General features: G+C 44.6%; 1 protein-coding gene across 2 annotated transcripts; it reads left to right on the forward strand.

Moving 5' to 3' along the window:
• The first annotated feature begins 429 nt into the window (after positions 1 to 429).
• MTF1 (metal regulatory transcription factor 1) lies at positions 430 to 25,509 on the forward strand. Of its 2 annotated transcripts, XM_058195735.1 has the most exons (11): positions 430 to 590; positions 846 to 1,336; positions 8,371 to 8,609; positions 8,982 to 9,113; positions 11,004 to 11,077; positions 11,358 to 11,491; positions 19,078 to 19,155; positions 19,434 to 19,536; positions 19,990 to 20,522; positions 20,652 to 20,715; positions 21,229 to 25,509. In XM_058195735.1, exons 2-11 carry the CDS (start codon positions 896 to 898, stop codon positions 21,645 to 21,647), a joined length of 2,217 nt encoding a protein of 738 aa, XP_058051718.1. In that variant the 5' UTR covers positions 430 to 590; positions 846 to 895; the 3' UTR covers positions 21,648 to 25,509. The 2 variants fall into 2 exon arrangements, with proteins under 2 accessions (XP_058051718.1, XP_058051719.1); XM_058195736.1 differs by lacking the exon at positions 19,078 to 19,155.
• The last annotated feature ends 1,576 nt before the right edge of the window (positions 25,510 to 27,085 follow it).

Below are 27,085 nucleotides of genomic sequence, written 5' to 3' on the forward strand. Positions count from 1 at the left end.
AAGTGTTGTGCCTTGATGAAGGTATCTTTTCTTTTATGTACACTGAGAGCATATGCACCAAAACAAATTCCTTGTGTGTCCAATCACACTTGGCCAATAGAGAATTCTATTCTATTCTATTGTATTCTATTCTATTTAAAAAATTGAAATACAAAGGAACAAGAAAAAACAAGATCAGCCATACTAAGATATGGGGAAAAAACGCAGAAAGACGGAAAGATAAAGCAGCCGCCATCCAGGTATTGGAACCGGGACCCGCCCTTGGACCTCGGCTCGACAGCAGCTCCGCACTCGGGGCGAGGGTGGGGGGGAGAGGACCCAGTACAAGCTGCGAGAGGGGAGGCCCCGCGCAGCAACAGCGCCTCCTGGTGGCGACAGGCGCCAATAGGAAGCCATTGGGAGGCGGGCTCAGGGCCCGGCCGGAAGCAGGGCGTCACGAAGGGCTGGACGGAGGCCGGAAGCGGAAGCGCGGCGGCTGCCTGCGGAGACCCTGGTGGCGGCGGAGAGCGGCGAGAACGGCGGTGGCGGAGGACGGGCGAGCGTCATGGCGGCGGCTCCGCCCGGGCCTGGCCCGGCGCTGAGGGCACCCGGTGAGGCCACGGCCTCTGCAGGCGGCGGCGGGCCCGGCCGGCTCAGCGCTGCTGCTGCTGCTGCCGGGCCTTCGTAGTCGGCGGGCGAAGTGCGGCGGTGCGGGGGACGAGGCGGCTCTTGAACCCGCCTGGGGCCTGGGTCGGGCGGGGGAGGCGGGGCGGGCGGGTCTCGGGAGGAAACCGCGGCCGGGACTTGGTTCCTGGGTGACGGCGCGGCCTGCCTCGTTGACGGTTTTTCCCCTCCCTTCTTCGCAGACAGTCCGCACCGTCTTCCTCCCGTGGCCGTCCCTGCACTCCACTGAGCCATGGGGGAGAACAGCCCGCGGAATGTCATCTACTACGAGGTGGAGGAAGATGACTTGGCTCGAGATGACAAACTGATAAGATTCGATGAGCAGAATGGCCTGGCCTCCCCTTCCTCCGGGACGGTCTATGACAGGACCACCGTCCTCATTGAGCAAGACCAGGAGCCATTGGAGGAGGAGGAAGAGGAGGAGGAGGAGGAAGAAGAGGAGGAGGAGGAGGAAGAGGAAGGGCGAGGCGGGCATCTTCTGCCTTTCTTACAGGAGGACAGATTTCACTTGATGGCCGATCATGAAGGCATCTCCCAGGGCTACGTGCAGCACATTATTTCGCCAGATCAGATCCATCTGACTATCAATCCTGGCTCAACTCCCATGCCGCGCAACATTGAGGGGGCCACCCTCACTTTGCAGTCAGAGTGCCCTGAAACCAAGCTTAAAGAAGTAAGTTGCCGGCTCTTTCCGAAGGTCTTCTGGAATAAGTTCTTCATTGAAAGAATGTTGGCTCCTGTTAAAAAATTATTGAGTATCTTCTGGTTTGAGAAAATTATTTTCTTTTGCATTTTAGGAGCTTAAAATATGCCAAAATACATAAGTTAAGGTGCCTAAATTTCTAAACCAATTTTGTTTTTCTATGTTTTTGTTTTTATTTAATTTCTATTACTGCCTATTTCAGCCAGTGACTCTGGACAGCATATATCATAAAACATAAAAATATACACTATATTTAGTCATGAGTAAAACTATTGTCGTAGATATTAATATAACCAAGAAACAGAGCCCTTAACATACTCGGGCCCCAGGCCCAGGCACACAAGCAAGTCTTCACAACCTTATGGAAGGCCAGCAGGGTTACGGTCATCCCACTCTCTGAAGGAATGATATTCCAGAGGACAGGGAGAACCAGAGAAGGCACATAGCCTAGTTCCCACCAGCCAACATTCCTTGGCTGACGGGACTTGTAACATGCCCAACTTGCTAGACCAGGGGTCGGCAGCCCGTGGCTCGGGAGCCACAAATGGCTCTTTGGGCCCTCTGCCACGGCTCCCTGTCCCATCACTGGTTCGCCCCACCCCACCCGCCCCTCTTATTTCTTTTTTGGACTCCAGCCTGAAGTGGCAGGAAGCGAAGGATGCCTTACACGTAAAAGTGGCGTGAAGACAGGTACAGGGCAGCTTCGCTCCTCCACTTTCCTCTCCCCGCCTCCTCTCATAACCCTCTGGCCGGCTGAGCTGGGAGCGTGTGCACACATGGAGTGCACAGAGAGACCCTCTAAGCGAGCCACCGCCCGTCCACGCACTTTTCCTGAGCTTTGGCGCTTGCTTGAGGAGGGTCTCTCCACGTGTGCACACACTCCTGGCTCAGCCACAGCTGTCCCAGGCATCCTGAGAGGAAGACAGGGAAGAGGGTCGCTGCAGAGTGCAGGAGCAAAGCTGCCCTGTAGCTGCCTTCGCGCCACATTTGCACGTAAGGCAGCCTTCACTTCCTGCCACTTCAGGCTGGAGTCTCCCTGTGAACGCTCCCAGCTCAGCCACAGCCAGCCAGGGAGTTGCGAGAGGAGGAGGGGGGAGGAGGAGGACGGTCACTCGAAGGGAGGGGAGAGAGAGAGACACACACACATACATACAGAGAGAGAGAGACATAGATTCAGAGGGAGAGGGACATAGAGAATAGTTTTGTGGCTGTGTAGGCGTGGCTACATGGTCATGTGACTGGGTGGGATGAGTGACATTGAGTTGGCCACGCCCAGCCAGGTTTTGTGGCTCCCACTGTGTTTTTTTCCTGTAGGAAACAGGTCCAAGTGGCTGTTTGAGTGTTTAAGGTTGGCGACCCCTGGGCTAGACTAAACTGGATGAGTAGAAACACCTTTTGTCTGCTCCTGAGTAATGTTTTATGGTGGATGTAAAAAGTTAATGCCTGTTAAAATGACACGTTTTTGAGATGTAAAAAAAAAAAAAAAGATCAAGATTAATCATTTCAGAATTTTTTTCACCTTTAATATAATACGTGAGCTGTGCAAATCAGTTGAAAAACTGAAATAGTTTTGGGGGAAAATAATACAAAGGTACAGTAACATGATTGCACAAGTGTACACAGCCTTAAACTAATACTTTGTTGAAGCAAGTTTTGATTTATGACAAGACTCAGTCTTTTGGGGTAGGTGTCTGTCAGTATCAGCCCTCGTCAGATTTACAATTGGATTCAGGTCTGGGCTGATACTGGCTGGGCCATTCCAAAACTTTGATCTTCTGGTGAAATCATTCTTTTTTTCTTTTTCTTTGTTTCTTTTTGATTGGGAGATATTTTTGGGGTCATTGTGTTGAAAGGTGACATTCATTCTCAGCATTTTAAGCAGAGATCTGAAAGCTTTGTGCCCAAATTGACTGGTATTTAGAACTGTTCATAATTCCCTCCACCTTGGCTAAAGCCCCAGTTTCAGGTGAAGAAAAGCAGGCCAAAAACAAGTTACCACCAACGTGGTTCACTGTGGGCCTAGTGTATTTTTGGCGATGCAGAATATTGTTTTGTGCCAAACATGCATTTTGGAATTATGGACAAAATTCCAACTTGGTCTCATCGAAGACTCATTGGCCCACATGCTTTTGTCAGAAATGCAAAATGTAGCTGGGCTTTGATGTTTTTCTTTGTAAGAGAAAAGCTTCTGTCTTGCCATCCTACTCCATAAGCCCAGGCCTGTGAAGAATAGAGTGGATTGTTGTCACATGTAGTAAACAATCAGTCCTTGCCAGGCATTGCTGCAGCTCCTTTAATGTTGCTATAGGCCTCTTGGCAGCTTCTCGGACCAGTTTTCGTGTTGTTGTTTTTTCATCAATTTTGGAGGGACATTCAGTTCTTGTTAATGTCACTATTGTATCAGATTTTCTCTATTTGTTGATAACTGTCTTCACTGTGTTCCATGGTATATCCGATGCCTTGGAAATTTTTTTATACAGCTCCCCCAACTGAAACTTTCCAGCACTGAGATCCCTTTGATGCTTTGTAAGCTCTTTGCAGATGATGGCTTTTGCTGTAAGAAGCAACTAAATGTCAGAAAAATCCTACTAGAAAAGCTGAAATTTATATGGTTTGATCAGAGTCACCTTACTTGATGGCAGGTGTGTACTATTTACCATCAGTTTTAATTTGATTGGTTAATTCTGAACACCGCCACATTGCTTTTTATAAGAGGGTGTGCACATTTAAGAAACCACGTTATTGGATATTTTAATGTTATTCCCCACCCACCCCATATTTCAATTTGTTTTTCAATTGAATTATACAGTTTATAATATATTAAAGATAGAAAAAGATCTGAAGTGATTTATCTTGGTCTGATTTTTTTACATGTTAAAATCCTGGCATTTTAACAGGGATGTGTAGGATTTTTTTATATCTACAGCAGATAGTACAAGTCCAATACATTTTTGTACCTTTTTAAATTGCTGCAAAATGCTCGATCACATTTCATAAAAAACACAGGAGGCTTAAAAAAGGTTATAGGAATGTTTTCCTGATTAGTCAGATAACCTTGCTGTCTCTAAATTCTGTTCATGATTATTGACGTGATGGCTTGGGAATTTTCAGTATTAAAATTAAGAGAAAGGATCCAGTGATTGAGATAAGGAATTGTGTTTAACAAGTTTTTATGTAAATCTTTTGAACTTTCAGTTATTTTAAAATTGTAAATTCAGGAGACGACTTCCGGTGTCCAGAGGCAACGGTCGTCTGGAGGCTTCTCCTGCCTCCAGTGCTCGAATCCGGCCGCCGCCGAGGCCCCCAGGGGCCAGGTGTTCCGAAAAGGACACCTGCCGCACGGACGGCTCGCCAGGGGTCTCCCAGCCGACATACAGGACTGTGGGGACCGATGCTGGCGCGTCCTAGGCTCGGCGGGGCTCGGAGGCCACAGGCCACGGCCATTACTTTGGTCGTCGCCTGGGCCGCTGTGCCCGGTGACACCGGGGCTTTGGATTTATAACTGCAGCAGCCTGGTGGTGAACAGGGAACGGAGAAGAATTGAGGAATGGAGAAGGGAAGGGGATATCGGTAAACGCGAGTGGAGTGCTCCGGAGTGCGGGGGGGTTTTTCTCCCCTGCGGCTGGAAGGAGCACGAGTCATTCTGGAGAGAGGAGAACTTAAAATAAGAAGATTACCGGTTTTGTGGAGCTCTGGAGAGAAGAGGTGATGGAGAAATTTAGGAGGGAGGGTTTGAGGCCCCCCCTCCCTCTGGGGAACAGTGGTGGCGTCCAGCTTCCGCCTTCACTATGAGAATTTTGATGGCATCACTTCCCTTCGGCTTCCTGGTTGACTAACTGTACACTGGACTCGTTGCTCCTGTGAGTGCCCCCTGGTGGATCCGGAGGAAATTACAAGGATACTGTGCTTGCCTGAGGATTTTGAAATTTTTTTTTTTTTTAAATGGCAAAAGGTCAGAGACCAACTGCTGGAGAGATGGAGAGAATTTTGGAAAAGTTATCTAATATGGACAAGAAACTGGATGATTTGCAAAGAGGCCAAATGGAAATAAGAGCAGAAATTGTGACTATCCAAAAGGATTTAAAGGATACTCAACAAGTCTCAGCAGAAAACAAGCAGAAAGTGGAAGGTCTGGAGGGTGAGATGCGGGCAGTGCAGAAAAGAGAGGAGATGACAGGCAATGCTGTGCTTGGACTACAGATGGATAAAATGTCTTATTTCCTTAGGTTTCAAAATTTGGAAGAAGTGGACCAAGAAGATTTGAGAGATGTTGTGACTAAATTGTTGGGAGAATTTCTTGGGAGAGGTGTTGATCTCATGAATTGGGATGTGGATCGAGTTTATAGAGTTAATTCACAATATGCACGCATGCAGTTCCCAGAGAGGTTCATGTCAAATTTGTGAGAAGAGAGACGAGAGATGAAATTCTTAGAAAACATAGGAGTGGGGCACTGACTTACAGGGGCAGGGAGATAGCCATTCTGAGGCAGATTCCCAGACAGGTACGTGAAATGAGAAAGAAATATTACTTTTTGTCAAGCAAATTGTACCAGAAGGGAGTAGGCTTCAGATGGCTGATGCCAGAGGGATTGATGATTTTCCGGGAGGGCATTACGAAAAAAATTAGTACAATTGCGGAGGCTACGGCCTACGTGGAGGAACACAAAGCCCTCCTGGAATCAGATGACCCAGGAATTGAAGAAGGGGAGGTTATAGACCATGGGGCGGAGGCGGCTGCCGCTGTTGCGGCCCTGGAGTTGGGTCAGGCTGAACCCAGAGTTCTGAGATCCAAAACTAGGAAGTGATAAAGATATTTGGTATTGTGTTGGTTTTCCTTATTCTCTTTTGTACGATATTCTGTTTATTCTTGACCCTTCTTTATTGCGTATGTAAGATTTGTAAACTTAGCTACTTCGTGTCACCTGTTTGCCATATGGCTGTTGTATGTGTTAAAAAATTTGAGTTAAATTCTTATCTTGTATAAGAAAAATGAAAATTTACCATACCTGATATGTATTTGTATAAACCTTTTTTGACCAATAAAAACTTTTTGAACAAAAAAAAAAAAATAAATAAAATAAAATTGTAAATTCAGAGAGCAGTTCTCTTAGCTTCAAGTTTTTGGTTCAGTGAGAAGTTTAAAATAAAGTATTTCTTTTGCAGTTTCACAATAGGGTACTTGTCGAACATACAAAATCACTTTCAAGCAAAATGTCCTTATTGTCACATGATTTAAAAGTGATAATACTCAGTTTTTTAGAAAAAAGTTAGAAGTACAGGTAGCCCTTAACTTCAGCCACTTGATCGCTGACGTTTTGGCTGATGGCTGCCTCCCTGGGTCATGTGACTTGCATGTTGGGTACTAGGCAACTTGGCCACATTTATGGCATTTAGCAGCATCCCACAATCACATGACCATGAAGAGAAATTTCTGCCTGCCTTACTCAGGTGAGTAGAAAGTGCCTGCTTGAATGTCTCATCCTGTTAGGAAGGGGCATGGGGGAAACAGTCTTGCTAGCTGCTGCTCTGTTTTGAAACAACTTGCTCCAACTCTTTTGACCTTCCAGGGAGTACATAAGATCTGGCTTGTCTTGAAGGCTTTGATAGGAGCTGTCCTATTGTTTGGGGAGTGGGAATATACTCATACCCTGCATTGAGATTTTATGCATATAGAGTAAGGCATAAATGCAATCAGATTTCATATTGCATAGAAAAGGAAGCAAAAGTAAAGCTACTTTATCCAAGTTTTGTATACTGCATTCTCTGTATACCTATTACACTTCCTCCAAATCCTTCAAAGTAAATTGTTCACTGCAAACCCTGTTAAAAGGTTTTCCTTTAATTTAGCAATGGGAAGCAGAGTAACTGGGATTTGTAATAAGAGCTTATCCTACTATTATCTGGACTGGGAGACAGGATCTGGGATTTACATAAAGGACATTAGGTATGTTGAAGATATGACTGTGGAGGGATAAACTCTGGTGGTTCCAATCCATCCAGGGCTTCCATTTTGGAAATATGTGATGTGAGGATAGGAACCCAGTGTTATTTTTCACTGTATGTTGAAGCTTCCTTGAAATGCTTTCAATATATGAGCCGCATCTATCCTTCATATCTATGCAGCAAACTTTTGTGAGTCTTCACCTTTGTATTGTAGTGGATCGCAAATGGAAGGAAAGCCTCTTCAGAGAAATATGTGTGTAGAGGACATAGACTTTGTCCATAGTTGATAGAGATTTTCCCCAAGAAAACTATATTTAATGAATGTATTTGTATATATATTCTTTGGGCTACAATCTCAGCTGTGAACAAATCACTTTTACTGAGTCTAGTAAAGCCTAATTATAGTTTCCTATAGATCTTCCTCATTATCACAGTAATGTCAAGTTCATGTGTCCTCTATTCATCCCCATAAGTAGACTTTTTTTTTAATTTCTAAGAAGTCTGGAGTGAGTCTCATTTTCACTATACAACTGGCCGAAACATATTTATAAGGGGCAAATGATGATTCATATGCAGTATTATGATACAACATGTACTTGAATCAGACATTGTAATTGGTGTTTGATGATTGTAGGTTATGAGGGATGATGTTAATATGTTAGTTGCATTCACCAGAGACATTTAGGATAGGCTCTCAAGTGAAGTGATCTTTACATTTCTTCAGTTGCATAAAATAACCTACAAGGAAAAGCTGGGGAGCCTACTTTAGCATAGAGCTCACATTTAGCTATATTTTTCTTGCCTGCTCGCCTGAATCTAAAAGTCCTTATTGTGCCCCCTAATCCCCAAGCAAAGGGCAGGGTCATGGGACTGTCTATGGACAGGAACAAAGGAGGATCTCCTCTGATTCTAATCAGAGCTAGCAGCTATATTTGCATAACACGCAGACAGTGTGGGGCTTTTGCTGCCTCCTGAACGCAAACATTTATTTTCTCTTCCAGTAGCTCTGTGAAATGGTTTTTGGCCAATATTGATTTGAATGATACTTGTTTCTCTGACAGGTGAAGCGCTACCAGTGCACATTTGAAGGCTGCCCTCGTACCTACAGCACTGCAGGCAACCTGCGCACCCACCAAAAGACCCACCGTGGGGAGTACACCTTTGTGTGCAATCAGGAGGGATGTGGGAAGGCCTTTCTGACATCCTACAGCCTGAAAATCCATGTCCGGGTGCACACCAAGGAGAAGCCCTTTGAGTGTGATGTTCAAGGTTGTGAAAAAGCCTTCAATACACTGTACAGGTAAGAGGATGAATTTTGGAAATCTCATGTTCATCAGAAGAAATTACTGCTTACACATGGAGAGAGAGAGAGAAAGAGAGAAATGGGTACTCCTGGCTGAATTTGCCAATGTCCTGATTGGTCCTGATGTTTTACTCTGCCCTATGCCCACTCCCCAGATCTCTCACATCAGTTCTTGTGGCTCTTGCAGAATTTATTCCCTGATGTACATCACCCACACAATGTCTTCCACTAAAATGTTGGCTTTGATGGGTGTTTTCAGTGTGCAGAACCTTGGCCCAAATCTGTAATCATATCAGACGGGCCTTGCTCTTTCACTGCAGGGCATGTCTTGGATCAGAAGAGACATTCTCCAACCCCCTTCTTCTTTAGGTTAAAAGCCCATCAGAGGCTTCATACGGGGAAAACATTTAACTGTGAGTCAGAAGGTTGCAGCAAGTACTTTACAACCCTCAGTGATCTGCGGAAGCACATTCGGACTCACACTGGAGAGAAGCCATTCAGGTAAGTTGTCTGGTTGCTACATGAATGGCATTGTGTCCTGGGCCATTTGCAAGGCTTTTAAACAGGCCGTGTACCATCTGCTGGGACTTTTTGGAAGCAGTTTATTCACTGAGGCCTATAATGTGTAAATTCCCAAACATATTTCTAGTGTGTACCCCTCTGGCAAATGTTCAGTTATCTGGCAGAGTGCACAGCTTCATTTGTTCAGTGTCACTCAACATTAGATTAGTTTGCCATAGAAAAACAAGTAGTTTTAGCCCTCTTCATTGTGCAGGTGGAGAAGGTCAGCTTGATGTAAACGTGTCCCTTTCTGCAGAAGCTCAGAAGCATCAAAACTGCTCTTGGGTTTCAGTTGACTTGATGGACTGACTTTTACTGGTCCCAATGTACCCACAAATATTCTGAGATTAATGTTGGAGTCCTGCTTTACCTCCCCATCTCAACCATTAGTTTGGTGGGCGTGAAAGATAGAGGTGGCCCTGCATACAAGTTAAGGCAAACAATTTACCAAAAAAAACCCATAAATGATCATTCATGAAAACCCAAGTTAAATGCGTTCCCTAACTTTATATCATGGAATAATCAGGCCAGACTGGCAGTGCTATGGTGACTAAATTCGTGGATGAACGCATATGCCTTAAGCAGCTCCTGAAAGCTTCATATACTTTAGGTTAACAGAAATTTCAGTAGCTAGAACTACATAGCCAGATGCCTTCAGGTCACTCTCTAAATAGTCCATAATAGGTGCATACCATCAAGAGGGTCTCATCATGTGATCTCAGCTGAGGAGTTGATGCATGTGGAAGAAGGCACTCAAACACTGAAGATAATCCAATTTCTCTACCATGGAGGCCTTGCCATTCACACATGGCAGGCCCAGAGCCAATTCAATGCTTTCAGAGCAGATGCAAGATATTTATTGCATATTTCTGTTCATTTGCATGAGAATTCCACAGTTGATGGGGCCATTTAGGTACTGAATTGAATCCTTTGCTCAATGAAGAAATCTAGTTTAAAATGTTTTGTATCTAATATCTACTTCTATCCAGTGGCGTTAAAATGTTAGGTTAAGACCCGGCAAACCCAACCTCAATTCCCCTTATTGTAGAAAGTTAGTGGGAAACTTGGGGCATGTATACTCTCTCAGCTCAGCCCACCTCATGGGGATGTGAGAATAATATCAAGAAAAATTGCCATCTAAACCACTTGAGTTCCTGAAGGAAAGGCAGAATTCCTTTACCACCTCTCTACCACCACCTCTTTTTTGAGTAATTGGTTCCATTGTAAAAGTGTTTTTCTTATTAAAATACTCAGCTGGAATCTGTCCTCCTGTAGCTTAAATTTGTTAGTCCATGTCCTATTCTCTGAAACAATAGAGAACAGAAGTATTTGAATTCTATTATATCCCACAGTCTTCTCTTCAAAGCTAAAGCTGCATCAATGTCTTTGTGGGTTTCATCCACATCATCCTTTTTTAAACCTCTTTTAGCACTCAAGATAGGACCTGAGGAGAGAAAAGTGGACTTCTCCTAATTTTGAAACATTTCTTTTCACTCTGTGCTGTGGCATGATGTCATGCTGGGCACACAACATCTTCAGACAACGCTGGCTCTTTGGCTTAATAAACAGAGATGAGCACTGCTCCCTAAAGTCAGTCATGGTTTGTGGGATAAAACCCATGAGGACACCTTTACCTTTTCATTCCTTTTGATGCAGCCTAATAACGGATTTGCCCTTTTTGCAGCCATATCACATATATTATTCTTACTCAACTTGGCAACCAACCCTCACTGTCACACATGCTCTTACAAAGCCAGCTTGCCTGAATGGAGCTGAAACTGACACACTGCAAGGTTGCAAAGGTATTTGTCTCCCTGCTTTCTCCCACAGGTGTGACCATGATGGCTGTGGGAAAGCCTTTGCTGTTAGCCATCATCTGAAGACACACGTCAGGACACACACTGGTAAGACCTGGAGGACTTCTGACCCCTAAATTCTTTTACGGAGCTTAAGAAAGTAAACATGTTTGAGTGAACATTGACAGGGCCTACTAGTTTTGATAAGGGTGTTGTAATTTGCTACATTAGGATTCTGCTTATTAAGAGCCTAGTTCTCATCCCCTGCAGTGAATTTAGAAATAAGTCTGTTGTAAGTATTCAAAATTGTGGATCTGCTGGAATCCAGATATTGATGGACTTGTACCTTTGGTTTGATTGATACATCTGTTGATTTCTTCCACTATAGGTGAGAGACCTTTCTTTTGTCCCAGCAATGGGTGTGAAAAGGCCTTTAGCACACAGTATAGCCTCAAAAGTCACATGAAAGGACATGAAAAAGGATCCTCATATACTTTGTTCTCCAACAACAACCTCTCTGAGGTGAGTGTTTAGTGCTTCAGTTAAACATTGGTGTGCTTCATGGGTAACTGCAGCAGCAATACTCTAATCTTTTCTAGAAGTCCAACTCCTGCAGTCTTTGCAGCTGAAATTTAACAAGGAACTATGAGTGTCAAGCAATACTTTGCCTCCAAAACAGGTTGATAATTAGATCTGAGCAGTACTGTAGGATAATAATATTTATTTCTGATGCTAGGACTTTGGACCATATAAAAAAAATAAAGATCAATATAGGTAGTCCTTGACTTTAGACTGCATTTGGGGCTGGATTTCTGAAAATTCTGGTTACGGTTGCAAGTTAAAGCATCCAGGTGAATGTACCCGCTTTTATAACATTTTTTACAGTAGTCATTAAGTAAATAACTGCATTATTAAGTAAATCCACCATTTTTAACCAAATACTGCAATCATAAGTGTGAAGTCATTCTTTTGAATCAATGTTTTTTGCCAGAAACCACCCAAAAAATAAAATAGTCACACATCCCAGTCATGTGACCATGGGATACCGCAACCAATTGCAAAGGTGAGCCAGTTACCAGGCACCCAAAATGTGGTTATGTGAGCGGGTGTGTGTGTGTGATATTTTGCAATGACCAGGTGCTTTACAGACTGAAAAGCATCCACTCTGGGCCTGTGGTAATTTTGAACAGTCATTAAGCAACTTTTTGTGAAACAGATTGAACGGACCAGTTGAGAGTGGAATTTCTATAAAGCCAATTATTCATTGAATGGCAAATGTGATTTTTTTTACCACAACAAACACACTTTTATCTGAGAAACCAACTCAACTTTATTTTTTATCATGAAAAAGCCAATGTTAGTGATTAGTTTGACAAAAGTATCCAATTTCACCCATATCTTGGAAACATAATGCTTCAGATTATGTCCTGAAGGCTGGGTTTTGCGAATAGAGGAGCATTCAGGAAAACCTATCCTGTCACTGGGTATGATCGCTACTTTGTTTTGGGATTGGCAATTCCTTTTCCTCCTCATCCCTCATCTTCCTCTTTCTCGCTGGCATAGCCTCTAGAAGTAGCCAACCTGGTATCCCTTCATCTTCTAAGCAGTGCGAGTCCAATGGTTTTCCTTTTCCCATTCCTTCAAACTGCAGTTCTGCCTCGCATCACAAAGCGGTTCTATTCCCCAGCTGTTTGCCAACATTGGAATTTTGACTGCTTTCCAACTGTAGCAAAGTTGAAGATTTCTGACTGAGCAGTAGTATCTAAGGCCCTCTTATGTCTGTTTCTTCTTCAGATTGCCCACCAACCCAACCGTTTCTTCATCCAAAATGTTTTATTCGACAAAATCATTGTCTGGATCATAGGATAGGTAATTGATTTTAGTGGGCAAAACTATGCACTTAAATTGTAAAATTTTTGAGTACATTTTCCCCAAAGAATGAATGGGAACATTGTCAACAAGCTCCATGTTTCCAAGGGACCTCTTCAACACCTCCTTTTACCACTTTCTGACTTCTGGCAAAGTTATTCAGTCCTGAAAATCGACTATATAAGCCACCCTTCCTCTGAATTACAGTATCTAGGGGGCAAAGGATGAATTATGTCTTTTAGCACTTTTTTCTAACACCATTTGCTAAATATGACTTGTGTCACTCTCTGTGTAAGTACCCAAATCTTTTTCTTGCTGATCTTTTTGCCTGCTTATAATTTCAGCACTGCTTTGATGGGAGCTCTTGTTTGAACCATTCTCATGTTTTCTTGCCTCAACTGTCCTGCACCAATTTCAGCTGTATTATTAGTAGCTCTATATTGTAATTTTTTCTTTAGCATATGTTTTGCTTAACAAATATACCATTCTTCAGTGCTCATCCCAATTCTGACTATTTAACCAATACTAATTTTTGATTGGAATGTGTGATGCTCAAACTTCTTTTTCTTCTTTGACTGCCTTTAGAGCCACTGCAGATTAAACTATTTATAAAATACTTGGAAATGATGCCAATTTTAAATACCAGTCATGGAAGACCCTTAGATACCTACCAACATGTGAGACAAAACACATGGCCAGGGGATACCACAGTTGCAAATGTGCAGAAGCAATGGTTCTCCAATCTGCTTTATCAAACAGATTGTCTATTGTTCTGGAGCAAAATCCAATTTCAGATTTTGCCCATTGCTTGTGAAATTGCCTGTATTGGGGTCTGTAAAACTGAGGCTTTACTGCGTAGTCTCAACTTTATTCTTAAAATTCCATCAGGATCCACAACAATTACAGCATTTATTTGAATTCCATTTTTTATATATATAACTGTAATTTCTATAGAAAACTCCAAAACATGACTTTCATAACCTCAGTTGCATCCCAAATAATTTCATCATTTTTATTTTTAATTTATTTTAATTTCATTTCACTTTGTTTATCTTCTTGGATCCATCTTCAAAACAGGTTTTTTTATTTACACCAAAAACATTCTGCATTTTCCTGCTTGTTTAATTTAACCATGTCTTTTTGACTACATCCGATCTTTCTCTCTACTTATTAAACAGTATCTTTTTCTTATCCTCAATTTTTCTAACAATTATTCTCTTGGATGCTGCTTTCCCTTCATCCACAGCCACTTTCTTATCATCATTCCACTTTTTGTGTGAATTCACACACTTGAATATAATTCTGTTCCAAGCAGTTTCCACATCTGTTCCTTACATCCATGACTTTTCATGTATAAGATAAAGGTAAAGGTTCCCCTCGCACATATGTGCTAGTCGTTCCTGACCCTAGGGGATAGTACTTATCTCCGTTTCAAAGCCGAAGAGGTCTCCGTGGTCATGTAGCCGGCATGACTAAACGCCAAAGGTGCCTGGAACGCTGTTACCTTCCCACCAAAGGTGGTCCCTATTTTTTTACTTCCATTTTTTACGTGTTTTTGAACTGCTAGGTTGGCAGAAGCTGGGACAAATAACAGGAGATCACCCCGTTATGTGACACTAGGGATTCGAACACTGAATTGCTGACCTTTCAATCGACAAGCTCAGTGTCTTCTGTCTTAGGCCCAATGCTCTTCAATATCTTCATTAATGATTTAGATGAGGGGATAGAAAGGGAACTCATCAAATTTGCAGATGACACCAAGCTGGCAGGAATAGCCAACACCCCACAAAATCTCAGGATCCAGAAGGATTTTGACAGACTGGAACACTGGACCCTAGCTAAAAAAATAAAACACACTTAGGCAAAAACAAACAAACCCAAAACTCTGAAATACAATGGTATAGAATACGTGATATCTGGCTCATAGCAGTAACTGTGAGAGGGATCTCGGAGTTCAGGTGGACAACCACTTTTTGGCAGCTGCAGAGTACTGCACTATTCCCACACTAGGAATATTTAATCCACTTTTTATTGCTACAGTATAAAAAAAGATATTGAGATGCTAGAAAGGTTTCAGAGAAGAGCAAAAAAGATGATCAGGGGACTGGAGGCTAAAACATAAGAATGATAACAGGAATTGAGTATGTCTAGAGTCTAATGAAAAGAAGAACTAGGGTGACATCAGAGGTGAAATCCAGCAGGTTCTGGAAAAACGGCAGTGGAAATTTGGAGTAGTTTGGAGAACCAGCAAATACCAGCTATCTCTGGCTGGCCCCAGAGTGGGGTGGGAATGGGGATTTTGCAATATCCTTCCCCTGCCACACCCACCAAGCCACACCACGCCCACCAAGCCATGCCCACAGAACCGGTAGTAAAAAAAAATTGGATTTCACCACTGGGTGGCATGACAGCAGGGTTCCAATATTTGAGGGGTTACCACAAAGAAGAGAGGATTAACCTGTTCTCCAAAGGCAGGACAAGAAGCAATGGATAAAAACGAATCAAGAGAACCAATCTAGAATTAAGGAGAAATTTGCTGGCAATGAGAATAATTAATCAGTGAAAGGCTTGTCTCCAGTAGTTGAAGGTGCTCCATCACTGGAGGTTTTTAAGAACAGATTGGAGAGCCATTTGTCTCAAACATTATAGAGCTTCCTGTTTAAGCAAGCGCTTGGACTAGAAGACCTCCAAGATCCCTTTCAGCCCCATCGTTCTCTTATTCTGACTTGAGCTCTAGTCTAGATTTGCTCATGGAAGCCTGCTAGGTGTCTTGGGGCACGTTAAGTAAGTCATGTAAGTTTTAGACAGAACAAAACAAAACAAAACATGATTTTAAAAAAGCAACGATATCTGACTGCAATATAGGAAGAGTTTAAACCTATTTTCTACCAACTGACATTTTAACTTTTCAATTGCTTTTAATGAAGAAAATAGTTACTTTGGAAGCAACTTGCTTTGTGGGACTTATTTAATAATAATAATAATAATAATAATAATAATAATAATAATAATAATAATAATAATAATAATAATAATAATAATTATTATTTAATTTGTATACTGCCCTTCTCCCGAAGGACTCAGGGCGGTTTACAGCCAAAATAAAATACAGCAACACATACAATACTAAAAACAAACATTAAAAAACTTATTAAATTTGGCCCAATATTAAAATACAAGTAACCCTAAAAATTAGTAAAAATTAAAACCCCATAAAATTGGCTAAAAATTAAAATTAAAATTCAAGCCAGTCCAGCAAGACGAAATAAATAAGTCTTAAGTTCGTGGCGAAAGGTCCGGAGGTCAGGTATTTGTCGGAGTCCAGTGGGAAGCTCGTTCCACAGGGTAGGAGCTCCCACAGAGAAGGCTCTTCCCCTGGGGGCCGCCAGTCGACATTGCTTGGCTGACGGCACCCTAAGGAGTCCCTCTCTGTGAGAACGCACAGGTCGCTGGGACATACAAGATGGCAGTAGGCGGTCCCGTAAATATCCCGGTCCTAAGCCATGGAGCGCTTTAAAGGTGGTAACCAATACCTTGAAGCGCACCCGGAAGTGCAGTCTGCGCAGGATGGGTGTTACATGGGAGCTCCGAACCGCTCCCTCTATCACCCGCGCAGCTGCATTCTGGACTAACTGGAGCCTCCGAGTGCTCTTCAAGGGGAGCCCCATGTAGAGAGCATTGCAGTAATACAAGCGAGAGGTAACAAGAGCATGAGTGACCGTGCATAGGGCATCCCGGTCCAGGAAGGGGCGCAACTGGCGAATCAGGCGAACCTGATAAAAAGCTCTCCTGGAGACGGTCGTCAAGTTATCTTCAAAGGAAAACCGCCCATCCAGGAGAACGCCCAAGTTTCAATTGTCCCAACCCTTTCAATTGGGGCCAATGACTCGCCCCAAACAGTCAGCCGTGGCTGCAGCTGACTGTACCGGGGTGCCGGCATCCACAGCCACTCCGTCTTGGAGGGGTTAAGCTTGAGCCTGTTCCTCCCCATCCAGACCCGTACGGCTTCCAGACATCGGGACAATACTTCGATAGCTTCGTTGGGGTGGCCTGGGGTGGAAAAGTACAGCTGCGTATCATCAGCGTACAGTTGGTACCTCACCCCAAAACCACTGATGATCTCACCCAGCGGCTTCATATAGATGTTGAACAGGAGAGGCGAGAGAATCGACCCCTGCGGCACCCCACACGTGAGGCGCCTCGCGGTCGATCTCTGCCCCCCTGCCAACACCGTCTGTGACCGGTCAGAGAGATAGGAGGAGAACCACCGATAAACGGTGCCTCCCACTCCCAAACTCCCCAGCCGGCGCAGCAAGATACCATGGTCGATGGTATCGAAAGCCGCTGAGAGGTCTAATAGGACCAGGGCAGAGGAGTAACCCTTATCCCTGGCCCTCCAGAGATTATCAACCAACGCGACCAAAGCCGTACTGTATCCGGGTCGAAAGCCGGACTGGAACGGGTCTAGATAGACAGCTTCATCCAGGTACTGGGGTAATTGACGTGCCACCCCATTCTCTACAACCTTCGCCACAAAGCGAAGGTTGGAGACCGGACGATAATTTCCTAACACAGCTGGGTCCAGGGATTTAGAATTCAGGGATATCACTGTTGTCATTTATTCGCCATTTTGGAAAGAAATATTTGACCTCTGTTTAGGCTAATGATTTGCTTTGTAATAATAAAATACCAAGAAACCCATGACAACTTCAACAACCGTAATCTGATTTTAGCCTTTAATCTGTAACAATAAGTGTTTTTGTTGAAGTAAACAGAAGGGGCCTCTGTGGCTCAGACTGGTAAGACAGTCTGTTATTAACAGCAGCTGCTTGCAATTACTGCAGGTTCAAGCCCCACCAGGCCCAAGGTTGACTCAGCCTTCCATCCTTTATAAGGTAGGTAAAATGAGGACCCAGATTGTTGGGGGCAATAAGTTGACTTTGTATATAAATATACAAATAGAATGAAGACTATTGCTAACATAGTGTAAGCTGCCCTGAGTCTTCAGAGAAGGGCGGGATATAAATGCAAATTAAAAAAAAAACTGACCATACATCTCGTTTAAAATTATTTGAATGACAAGGGCTTGCACATGTCTGATCAATATTTCAAAGAGACTGTAAATCTGAATTTCCAGAGGAAGGGATAGAAAGGAGTGGTGGGCCATCCTCCCTACCTCCTTTTGGGTTACGTAGGCCTTTGGTGAGGGAAATAAATCACTTCATTGTGCTTGGCATCTTTTTTTTTTTATTATTTACATTTATATCCCGCCCTTCTCCGAAGACTCAGGGCGGCTTATACTAAAGATCAAAGATCTTTGATCTTTATTTTTTATTGATTTTATTGTAATTTCATTGCTGTTGGATAGTATCAGCTTTACCAGGAAAGATCAGATAGAAAACATACCAGATGAGCTAATTCTACTTTGTTGCAAAGCTACATTAACCAAATCTTGCAGGTCTAAAAGTGCAATTCTCCCACTATCATCTATATAATCTGAGAATTTAGGGAGGGTTCCTTTGGAGCCTCTTGCTTTGTTCACTAGGCAGCTGTGGGTTATGCCTGCTCTTCTTGGAAGACTCTTCCCTAGGCAACCTCTCTTCACACGATCCCCCCATGGTCTTTCCCTCGTACCATTATAGGCGAATATAAATTCAAATAAATGTTTTAACTTCTTTGACTGTTGTGAGCTGCTCAGTCATTTGAGAATTGGGTGGCATACAAGTATAAGTAAATCATTTTATTTGTGTATAATCTCAAAATCATGCTGGTAAAAATAAGGAAGTCAAATCCCTCCTACTTTGACTTGCCAATGTTCTCTTTCTCCAGGCCCTTTCCTTTTGATTTGGCCCCCTCTAAAGTTGCTGGCTCCTTCCTTGGAGTTGGGCAGGTCACTGTAGAGCCCATGGCAGGGTCATCACTTGTGCCATTTTCTGTAGTTCTCTTCTGCTCCAAACTCTTATTGAGCAATCCTTTGTGTTTTACAAAAACCAGAAGAATCCTTGGTCACCGCTGACTACTGCATATTCTGAAGTGAAGGTCTGATGGCTACTGAAAAGTGTGACATCGGAGATGGACTCACAGTTGTGGCGATAATTTGGGGTTTAGGAGATTTTGGCCTTCTGGACCACTGGCTGTGTTGGATGTGATTGACCAGAATGGGGCAGCAGGCGCTCGGTTCCTCTGCTTTGTTCTGACTGCTCCTTCGCTTAATTCAGGCTCCCTCTCCTCTTCTGCAGGATACAAACCACTCACTCTGCCTGAGCGACTTAAGCCTTATGTCCACAGATTCAGAACTACGGGATAATTCAGATCCAGTAAGCATCTCTTGCCTTTGGTTATAATAGCCCAGTAGAGGGTGTCTGGTATATAAGTAGCCTCTTGCCATCTCTTTGGAGGAGGACCTGTGCTCCCCAGTCAATGATACTTGGCTATCATGCTGCAGAAAGCAAGCTGGCTTATTGGAATTCTCTAGCAGAGTACTGTGAACAGCCCGCTCTTTGTTGTCTTACCTGGGCCTAAAGCCAGTGCTGGCACTGAGCTTGGGCACCAGATCACTGAGCTGGGATGCCTTACAACTGTTTCCTTTATGTAGACACATGGACAAGACCTGAGTACAATCTCACCAGCAAGCATCTTCGAGTCGATGTTCCAGAGCCCGGAGCCTCCTCCAAATCAGGAAGACTCTCAGCACACAGGTACAAGTTCCCTTGGCAACATCATATTAGCAGTGATCCTCAGATCTGAGCAAACTGTCCAAGGCTCAAGAAGAACTGGCTTGGCAGCCTCTCAGAGCCCAGTCCAGTTATGTGAATAGAAGGAGAGACTCCATTTGCATCTAATGCTCTGACGCAAAAAGGTGTTCTTTGGGAGCAATAAGGCATCTTTGGGCTGGGCTGCCTGGAAGGAAAATGTTGCCACAGGCAGACTGATGTGGGATGTATCCAGGCCTGCTTTACCAGAGCAGTGTAGGCACAGTAGTGTGTCCTCTCGGAAGGAAGCAGGGGAAAGGTTAAGAGAGGGGCATCTTTCCTATGCAGCTACGAGAGCATCCAGCTGTGGCTTTCCTCGGTTCCATCGGGATCAAAACCACCCCCCAGGCAGGTCTCTGGCTACAGATGGATTTGATGGTCCCTGTGCTTGCTTGACAGATGCCTTGATGGGAGATTTTGATGGCGATACCCAGCTAGCTCCAGCAGCCCAGCCAGCATCAGGAGAGTCTGCGCCCTTATCTCTGCCGCTTGTTCTCCAGCTTGGCATCACTGAGCCTTCCCTCCAAGCGCTGCCTCCTGCATCCACGGGTGCTCAGCCAGCAGCGTACAGCACCCCTGCCAGTCTCCTGCAGCCTCCAGAAGTGCCTCCTTCTAACAGTACACTTTTGGCAGCCAATCCCCAGGGCTTCCTGCACCACCTTCAGAGCTCTGCACAGCCCACGGGGGCTGGGCTTCCTGGAGTCTCAGAGGTCACCTCTGGACCAGCAGCTGCAGGTGCCCCTGAGGTCCTGCCCAGCGGAATTCAGACTGTACCCGTGGGAGGGGGCCCTGCGCTGCCCAGCAATCCCAGGGTTACCATCGCCCCCTCACAAAACCCAGCCATTTTTCAATCCAGCATCATTATGGGAGAACAAAATCTCCAGTGGATTTTAAATGGTACCCCTGGGACCCTGCCGAACCAGGAACAAATGGTAAGTCCCAGAGGCTTGAGGGGGGTTTTGTGGTCAGGATTACAAGATCTCAGAGTATTCTGCAGTGGTTTGATAATACTGCAACCTCACAGGCTTAACCCCCACCCCACCCCTGCTTTTCTTTCCAAGCCACAGCCTCCTGTTGTAGAGAAGGTCTTCTTCACAACTGCTCTCCCTGTGGCTGGTGGTGCAGGTAAGCTCCCCCTCCCCCCCCAAAAAAAGAAAAGAAAATCTGCTGCTGAGAATGGCAGGGAGGATTGGGGGCAGGGGTGTCTGACCACAGGGCTCTGGTCTTGTGCCATATGATTTGAGGCTCTCTGCATCTCCTTCCTGAGGGAAGCTCACTGATTGATAGGTGTCCATCTTACTAATGCAAAACAGGGCCCCCCGCCATACACTCTCAGAGAAGGAGGGGACATTAGGGGCTTCGCTAAGGAGGCCAGCAAACCTGTGGGTTGAAAGAGGACATTTATTTCCATCAGCATGAAATTGATGCTGGATAATGCAGTTTCTGCCTCGGGAAGAGCAGCCGAGCTCAGGCTGCAGCTTGCAAAGCTACCTAGAGGGAGGCGATGTTGCTAGCTAGCAGCAGTGATGGGCATGGAAATGGCCCTCCTGGAAGAGGCTTTTCTCTGAGCATGAGCCATTCTCGGAGAAGCAGCTGGGGCCTCTCCATGGAGTGATAGCTTTCTCTCTCTCTCTCCAGGGAGTCCGGTGCAGCAGATTGGCCTGAGCGTGCCTGTGATCATCATCAAGCAGGAAGAGGTGTGCCAGTGCCAGTGCGCCTGCAGAGACACAAGCAAGGACAAAGCCGGCAACAAAGGCTGTGACTCCCTCCTCTCGAAGACCTCGGAGAATCCCCCGGCACCAGGGCCACAGGACTTCCCCAAGACGGTGGCCAGTACATCCACTGCTACTGCTAGCTGTTCATCTGTGTTGCCTCCTGCTGGCCAGCAGAGCAGTCTACTGGGCCACCCGCCTGGCTCCCAGAACCAGTCCCTAAGTGCCATGGAGGCCTCCCGCTTTCTTTCTCTCCAGAGCCTGGAGATGGCCTCTCCTCTCGTTCCCCTTGAACCTCTCTTACCAGGGGAAGAGGGACTTACCTTGGGCAGCAACTTCCCTTAGGGAAGCCGTGGAAAGCAGCAGCAGAGATGGGTGAGGGCCAGCTGCCCCGGAGCCTGTCACAGGATTCCCTTTCTCCCAAGAGGAGATGCAGCCATGCCGGCTCTGCCTCGTTTGTCACTTTGGCTCATAGCAATGTGAGCATAGGAATTGGTCACTTTGGAAGGGGGGGGGCTGCACCTTGCTTTCAAGAGGGTGGAATGGAGTGCTTCTAGGCCTGGGGGTGATTCAGGGTAGGGACCCTGCAAGCAGGGAGGGGAAAGAAGTCAATATTTGTGTGAAAACAGGGAGACGGGGTGGGTGGGAGGGGGGGGACCTCTCCTAGCAGCAGCAAAAGCAGAGAGGCATGGAGATGCCCTCCCCATGGCCTCCTCTGTCTGCTAGCTGTAGAAGGCAAATGGTGTGCATCACGATCAGACTTTGCACATGAGAAAAAGGGCTGCTGGCTCTTTCATCTTACCTTTCTGCCCTTCTTGGCAACCAAGTGCACTGCATGGGTGTTTACATGAATTCAGGGGCTAAAAGGATTTGCACTGTTCAGCTTTATCAGAATGACTCTTGGCATGGAGCAGCTCTTGCTAGAAAATGTTCCTCTTAGATTGGCTGACTCTAGGGGGTTCAGAGAGATGCTCAGGGGTCTCGGTTGTTGGTCCAGTGGAGACTGAGGAGCAATCCAGCTTGGTCTGGCAAAGCAGGCTGTCCTTTCTTCAGCAGACTATTGGGGTGCAGTGAGACAGCCTACCTGCCCCATTGGGGAAGGGCACTTTTCTCTCTTAACTTACTCAGGGTAAAATCCCAGCATAGAATGCCTGGAAGGTTTTGGGAAGTCTCCTTTCTAAAGTTTTGTACATGTTTTTATTTTGTCACATCCACTGTGTTTGGTTTTTCTAGTAATCCTCTTTTGTTCCCAGGACAAATGCCCATTGCTCAGAATGCTCCTCCGAGAGCTTTTCTCAAGCTGAGAGGCAGGCAGGGTGGTCACAAAGCAGAGGTGGAAGAAGCAGGCTCATGGCCACTGTGACATGGCTGTGAGGCGACTGCAAGCCCTTGCAAGGCACCTAGCAGGTTCCAGTGCGGCTGCAGGAGGGGGACAAGCTGGTTGGTTGCTGTTCCTCTGGAGTCCATGGGCATTTCTGATGCTCCACTCCCTCCTAAGTTAAACACAGATGAGAATCTCCTGAATCTTGCCCTGTGCCTGTCAGGCTTGTGTAGCTAAGGTGCTTCTTCTTGACTTTGGAGAGCTACTCTACTGTCAGTTGGGGTGGGGCTTAGACTAGCATGCCTCTGCGTGGATTTTGATCACGTGTTATAAGAGCATTCCCTTTGCTTGATGCTGCCTGTTGGAAAGATTGCTCCCCCCCCCACATGAGTTTGGGAGCCAGCTGATCCTGTGGATTTGCTTATGGGCTGAGGGTTGAGTAACTTAATTGTACTCCAGGGAGTAAAGAGTCCCGGTGGACTTCATCTCAGCTGTGTATTGAGGGTGGGAGCAAGTTAGAGCAGGGCAAGTAGTCGGTTTCCGGGATATGGACTTCATCTCTCAGACTTCTCGGCAGTGGTTATACAGGCTGGGGAATTCTGAAATTGTAGTTCATGAACATGGAAATGACTAAGTTTTAGAAAAACCTGCTCTGGAGTCGAGTGTTTTCTGGCAGTTGCTTCTGCTATTTAAGTTTAGGGAAGGAATATAGTTCACTGGGGTTGATCTAGTTACACTTGCTGGCCTCTAAAATGCACTTTAGTTCTCTTTCAGCTGATGGCTGCAATGTCATTTGTAAATAACTGTTCACAGTCCTTGGGTATTTCCCTCCTTTTTGTTCTGAGTAAAAAAGTATGTGATGTGCAAAAAAAAAAAGTACTTAACTTCAGTGCAATACATTTAACTAGAAGTGTCCACATGCACTCTGTGAGTGTGGTTATATGTATGTATATGTGCGTGCACGCGCACAAGCGTGTTTATGTGGGATCGATGGAAGGGGCGCAAAACCATCACTCTGCCCTTTTCTGACTTATGCATCTTTAAGCAAATGTCCAGACTATGCAAAACCTCCATTAGTAGCCTGAGCTGAACGGACTTTGTCAGATAAGAATCTCTCCAGTTTTGGTCACTGCTTGGAGACTTTCTCAGCTCTGTCCTGCTCCTCACAAGGGAAGGAAGGAACAGGCTGCTCTTCGCTGGTCATGAAGCTGTTCTGAAGGCTGTGCTCCTGCTTTCCCGAGTGCTTTGCCTCCACCTGCCTGCCTTATTTCCAAGACGTTCCAAAATTTCAAGGTACCAACAAGAGACTGGTTCATCTTGGAAGAGATGGCAGTAACATTGGTGAGTTCTTATCTATTAAAGCACAGGAAATCTTGTTTGGAGCATCTATTGGGCCATGATATAAATGCTACTCTCCTATCATATCCTTTGTGTTCGCTTCAAGTCTAAAAATAGCATCTTCTGTTTTTAGCCAATATTTCCTGCTAGTGAGGGCTGGTTTTTCAACTTCTGCATTGTTTATTGTTTCTAAGCTTTGGAGTCTGTTCTGCACTGAAAAATGCCAAGGAAACTGGATATATGTATGTATGGTGTATCTGTGTGTTTGTGAAAATGGGTGGAAATGGTATGTTATCCACACTGTGTTTTCAATAGTGTGCACGCCGGCCAAACCCAGTTTCTATGCAGTGGACACTTTCAAGTAAATGCATTATATTTTCCTTATCACTTGGGTGTTTTAGTTTTTCTTCCCACATACAATCTTCATCAGTAAAGTCCAGGGAAGAATGATTATTGTTGTTGTTCTTATTTTGAAATATGTTATTTGAAGTTTTGCAGTGTTATTTCTTTCCAAATACTAAGATACTGGCTTAGATTATGTGGGCAAAAAGCAAAGTACCATTCTATCTAGCCAGTGTCAGGATTCAGGAGTGGAACTAGATGTGGGACTCTACTGAATATCAGAAAACAGTCTAAGCCTCTCTTCCGATTTTGGATTAGTCCAGATTAGGATTAAGGCATACCAGGAAACAGGTATTTCCCATTGTTCCAACCATGAAAGTTGCAGATGCACCTTTTCCTGTCGGGCAGAAAAACATCAACTTGTGCAAGATGGAGGGAGAGAAAACCCTTTAGTTGAAGAGAAGTGATTTCCTTCCTTTTTTTCAGCAGGCACTTTCCCACAAAGAACGATTGATTGCTTCCTAGAGTAAGGAGCCTGGAGACTCCAAACGTTCTCAGATAATTTTTGAAAGTGCCTTCCTGGGTCCCCTTCACTTTTGGACTGTGATCTAAATCTTCATGATCAGACTGTGGCTGGGTTTGTGAAATAAACCTTTCATGAAACCCAGTTTATGAAAGGCTTAACCACTGTAGCACAATTGCTACAGTTTGGTTAGTCTTTGTTTGGTAATTGATCGACCCATTGCGTTAATTCATGATTTGAGGTGGTCTGTGAATTGGGTGAATTGAAAGATCAGGTTATGCATGTTGTGGGAACCCTGCCTCAGTGTTGCTATGGCTAAACTCCACCATCTCGGAGGACATGGTGGGGAGAATTTGAAGTAACCTGTTTCTCTCAGGAGTACCTATATTGTGTTTAAGCACACTTAGTTTAACTTTGAAACCTGGGATCAAATATCTGTGCATTGAGTGATGTGAAGATGCTCACTATAGGTACAGTACTTCCAAAGGAAGAGCTTTCCAAAACACCAGAAGAATAAACAAAGTTGTATTTTTGAAGAATGTAAAATGTGAAATAGGGTTTGCTACCTGCTCCAGTTTGTATAAAATTAATATTGTACTTTGAAATATTTGCAAGGAATTAGAAAATAATTTTTTAATTGAAGGCAATATTAGTAGCAATTAAATATTAAATGCTTATTTAAATGTGGTGCCTATGGTAGATTTCTTTCTTCAATAAATGAATTATTGGGAAGAAGATAAATGCCAATTCCCATGCCATTCACTTAGATGGCAGAAAGCGTGCCAAGCCATTCTGTGGGCCTCCAGTCAACAAGAGGGGGAGCATTGGCATTGGACTATAGAACAACTAAAGTTGGAAAACACCTTTTTCCTCTGCTTGAACAGGGAGCAGCAGGATTTTCCGGCTTTTTCACCTGCTCCTTCCAATGTGCCTTTGTGGGAGCTAGTTTAAATTGCTGAAGTATCTAGGCCATCTGGACCAAAATCTCAGCCAGATGCAGCAGGAGGCTGGAGTCAAATGGGGGGAATCAGAGCACTCGTTTCTCATATGTAGGCCTCCACTGTTTTCTTTCATAGTATTTTCATCTCCAATTTCTTTTAGTCTGCAGAATATAAAAAAACAGCAGCTTAATAGAATCATAGGGATGGCAAGGGATCTTGAAGGTCTTCTAGTCCAGCAGATAGGAGACCTTATACCATCCCTGTCAATATTTTCTTGAAAACCTCCATCAATGGAGCATCCACAAACCCAAAAGGCAAGCCTCAAGGCTCCTTATCATCTTTATTGCTCTTCACTAGGGCCTTAGCATCTTTTTTGTATCATGGTGACCAGAGTTGGACTCAGTATTCCAAATGTGGCTTCACTAGCTTTATACGATCCCTCTGCTGATGCAACCTAAGACTACATTGGCTTTTTTGGTGGCTGCATCACACTGCTGGCTCAAACTTAATGGTGGTCCATAGGACACCTACATCCCCTTCACAGTTACTACTGTTGAGCCCCTATTCTACATCTGTGCATTTAGTTTTTCCTGCCTAAGTGCAGGATTTAGCTTTTCTTACCACTGAGCTGCATCTTGTTGCATAGGGCCCAATGCTCAAGTCTGTCAAAATCCTTCTGAATTTTGAGTCTATCTTCCTTAAAACTTCAAGGAGACAACATAGAAACTCCGCATTTGCTGTAATTGCCACCTTGCCTCCCAAATAGAACACTCTACTTTGACCTACAGATGAACATAGGAAGTCTATAAGTAATCCATGACTTGCAAGCTATCTTTTAATGAACACTGCAATTATGATGGTGCTGAACAGAAGGTTTTACAACCTGTACCCAAGATTATGGCTGCTCTAGCACTCCCACGACCACAATTTGTATGCTTGACAAAGTGGGAAGCTACAACTGCCTCACACCCACCTATCTTCTCTCTCCTGCCCTGTTGGGTTTCTTGGGTCTATTTCTCACCTGGCCTTGGGCCTCCCTCCCTCTGCTATATGTTGCTCTATTTACCTCTTCTGAAGATTGCTTTTTGTGATGCGTGGCCTTACTAATATAGAAACTCCCTGGTGCCATTCTGAAAGCAGCTGCAATTCTCTCAAACCAAGCATTGTAGGGACTCCCAAAATGTCCCCCATTTCCAAGATGGCCCAAAGCCTTGCAATTCATCAGCTGATTCTCTTCAGAAAGGCAATTTTCCAAGATCACTTTTTCAACATAGCATCAGCTAATGTGATGTGTGGCCTTCCTGCAGAGACTAGCCTG

This window comes from Ahaetulla prasina, chromosome 10 (genome assembly GCF_028640845.1).
Source record: "Ahaetulla prasina isolate Xishuangbanna chromosome 10, ASM2864084v1, whole genome shotgun sequence".
Lineage (NCBI taxonomy): Eukaryota > Metazoa > Chordata > Lepidosauria > Squamata > Colubridae > Ahaetulla > Ahaetulla prasina.

Excerpts from the sequence above, each read along its gene's own strand:
- MTF1 (XM_058195735.1), top strand. The coding sequence starts at position 896 with ATGGGGGAGAACAGCCCGCGGAATGTCATCTACTACGAGGTGGAGGAA. Across the intron at positions 1,337-8,370 it reads CTGAAACCAAGCTTAAAGAA|GTGAAGCGCTACCAGTGCAC; the intron begins GTAAGTTGCCGG and ends TTTCTCTGACAG. Across the intron at positions 19,156-19,433 it reads TACGGGATAATTCAGATCCA|ACACATGGACAAGACCTGAG; the intron begins GTAAGCATCTCT and ends TCCTTTATGTAG.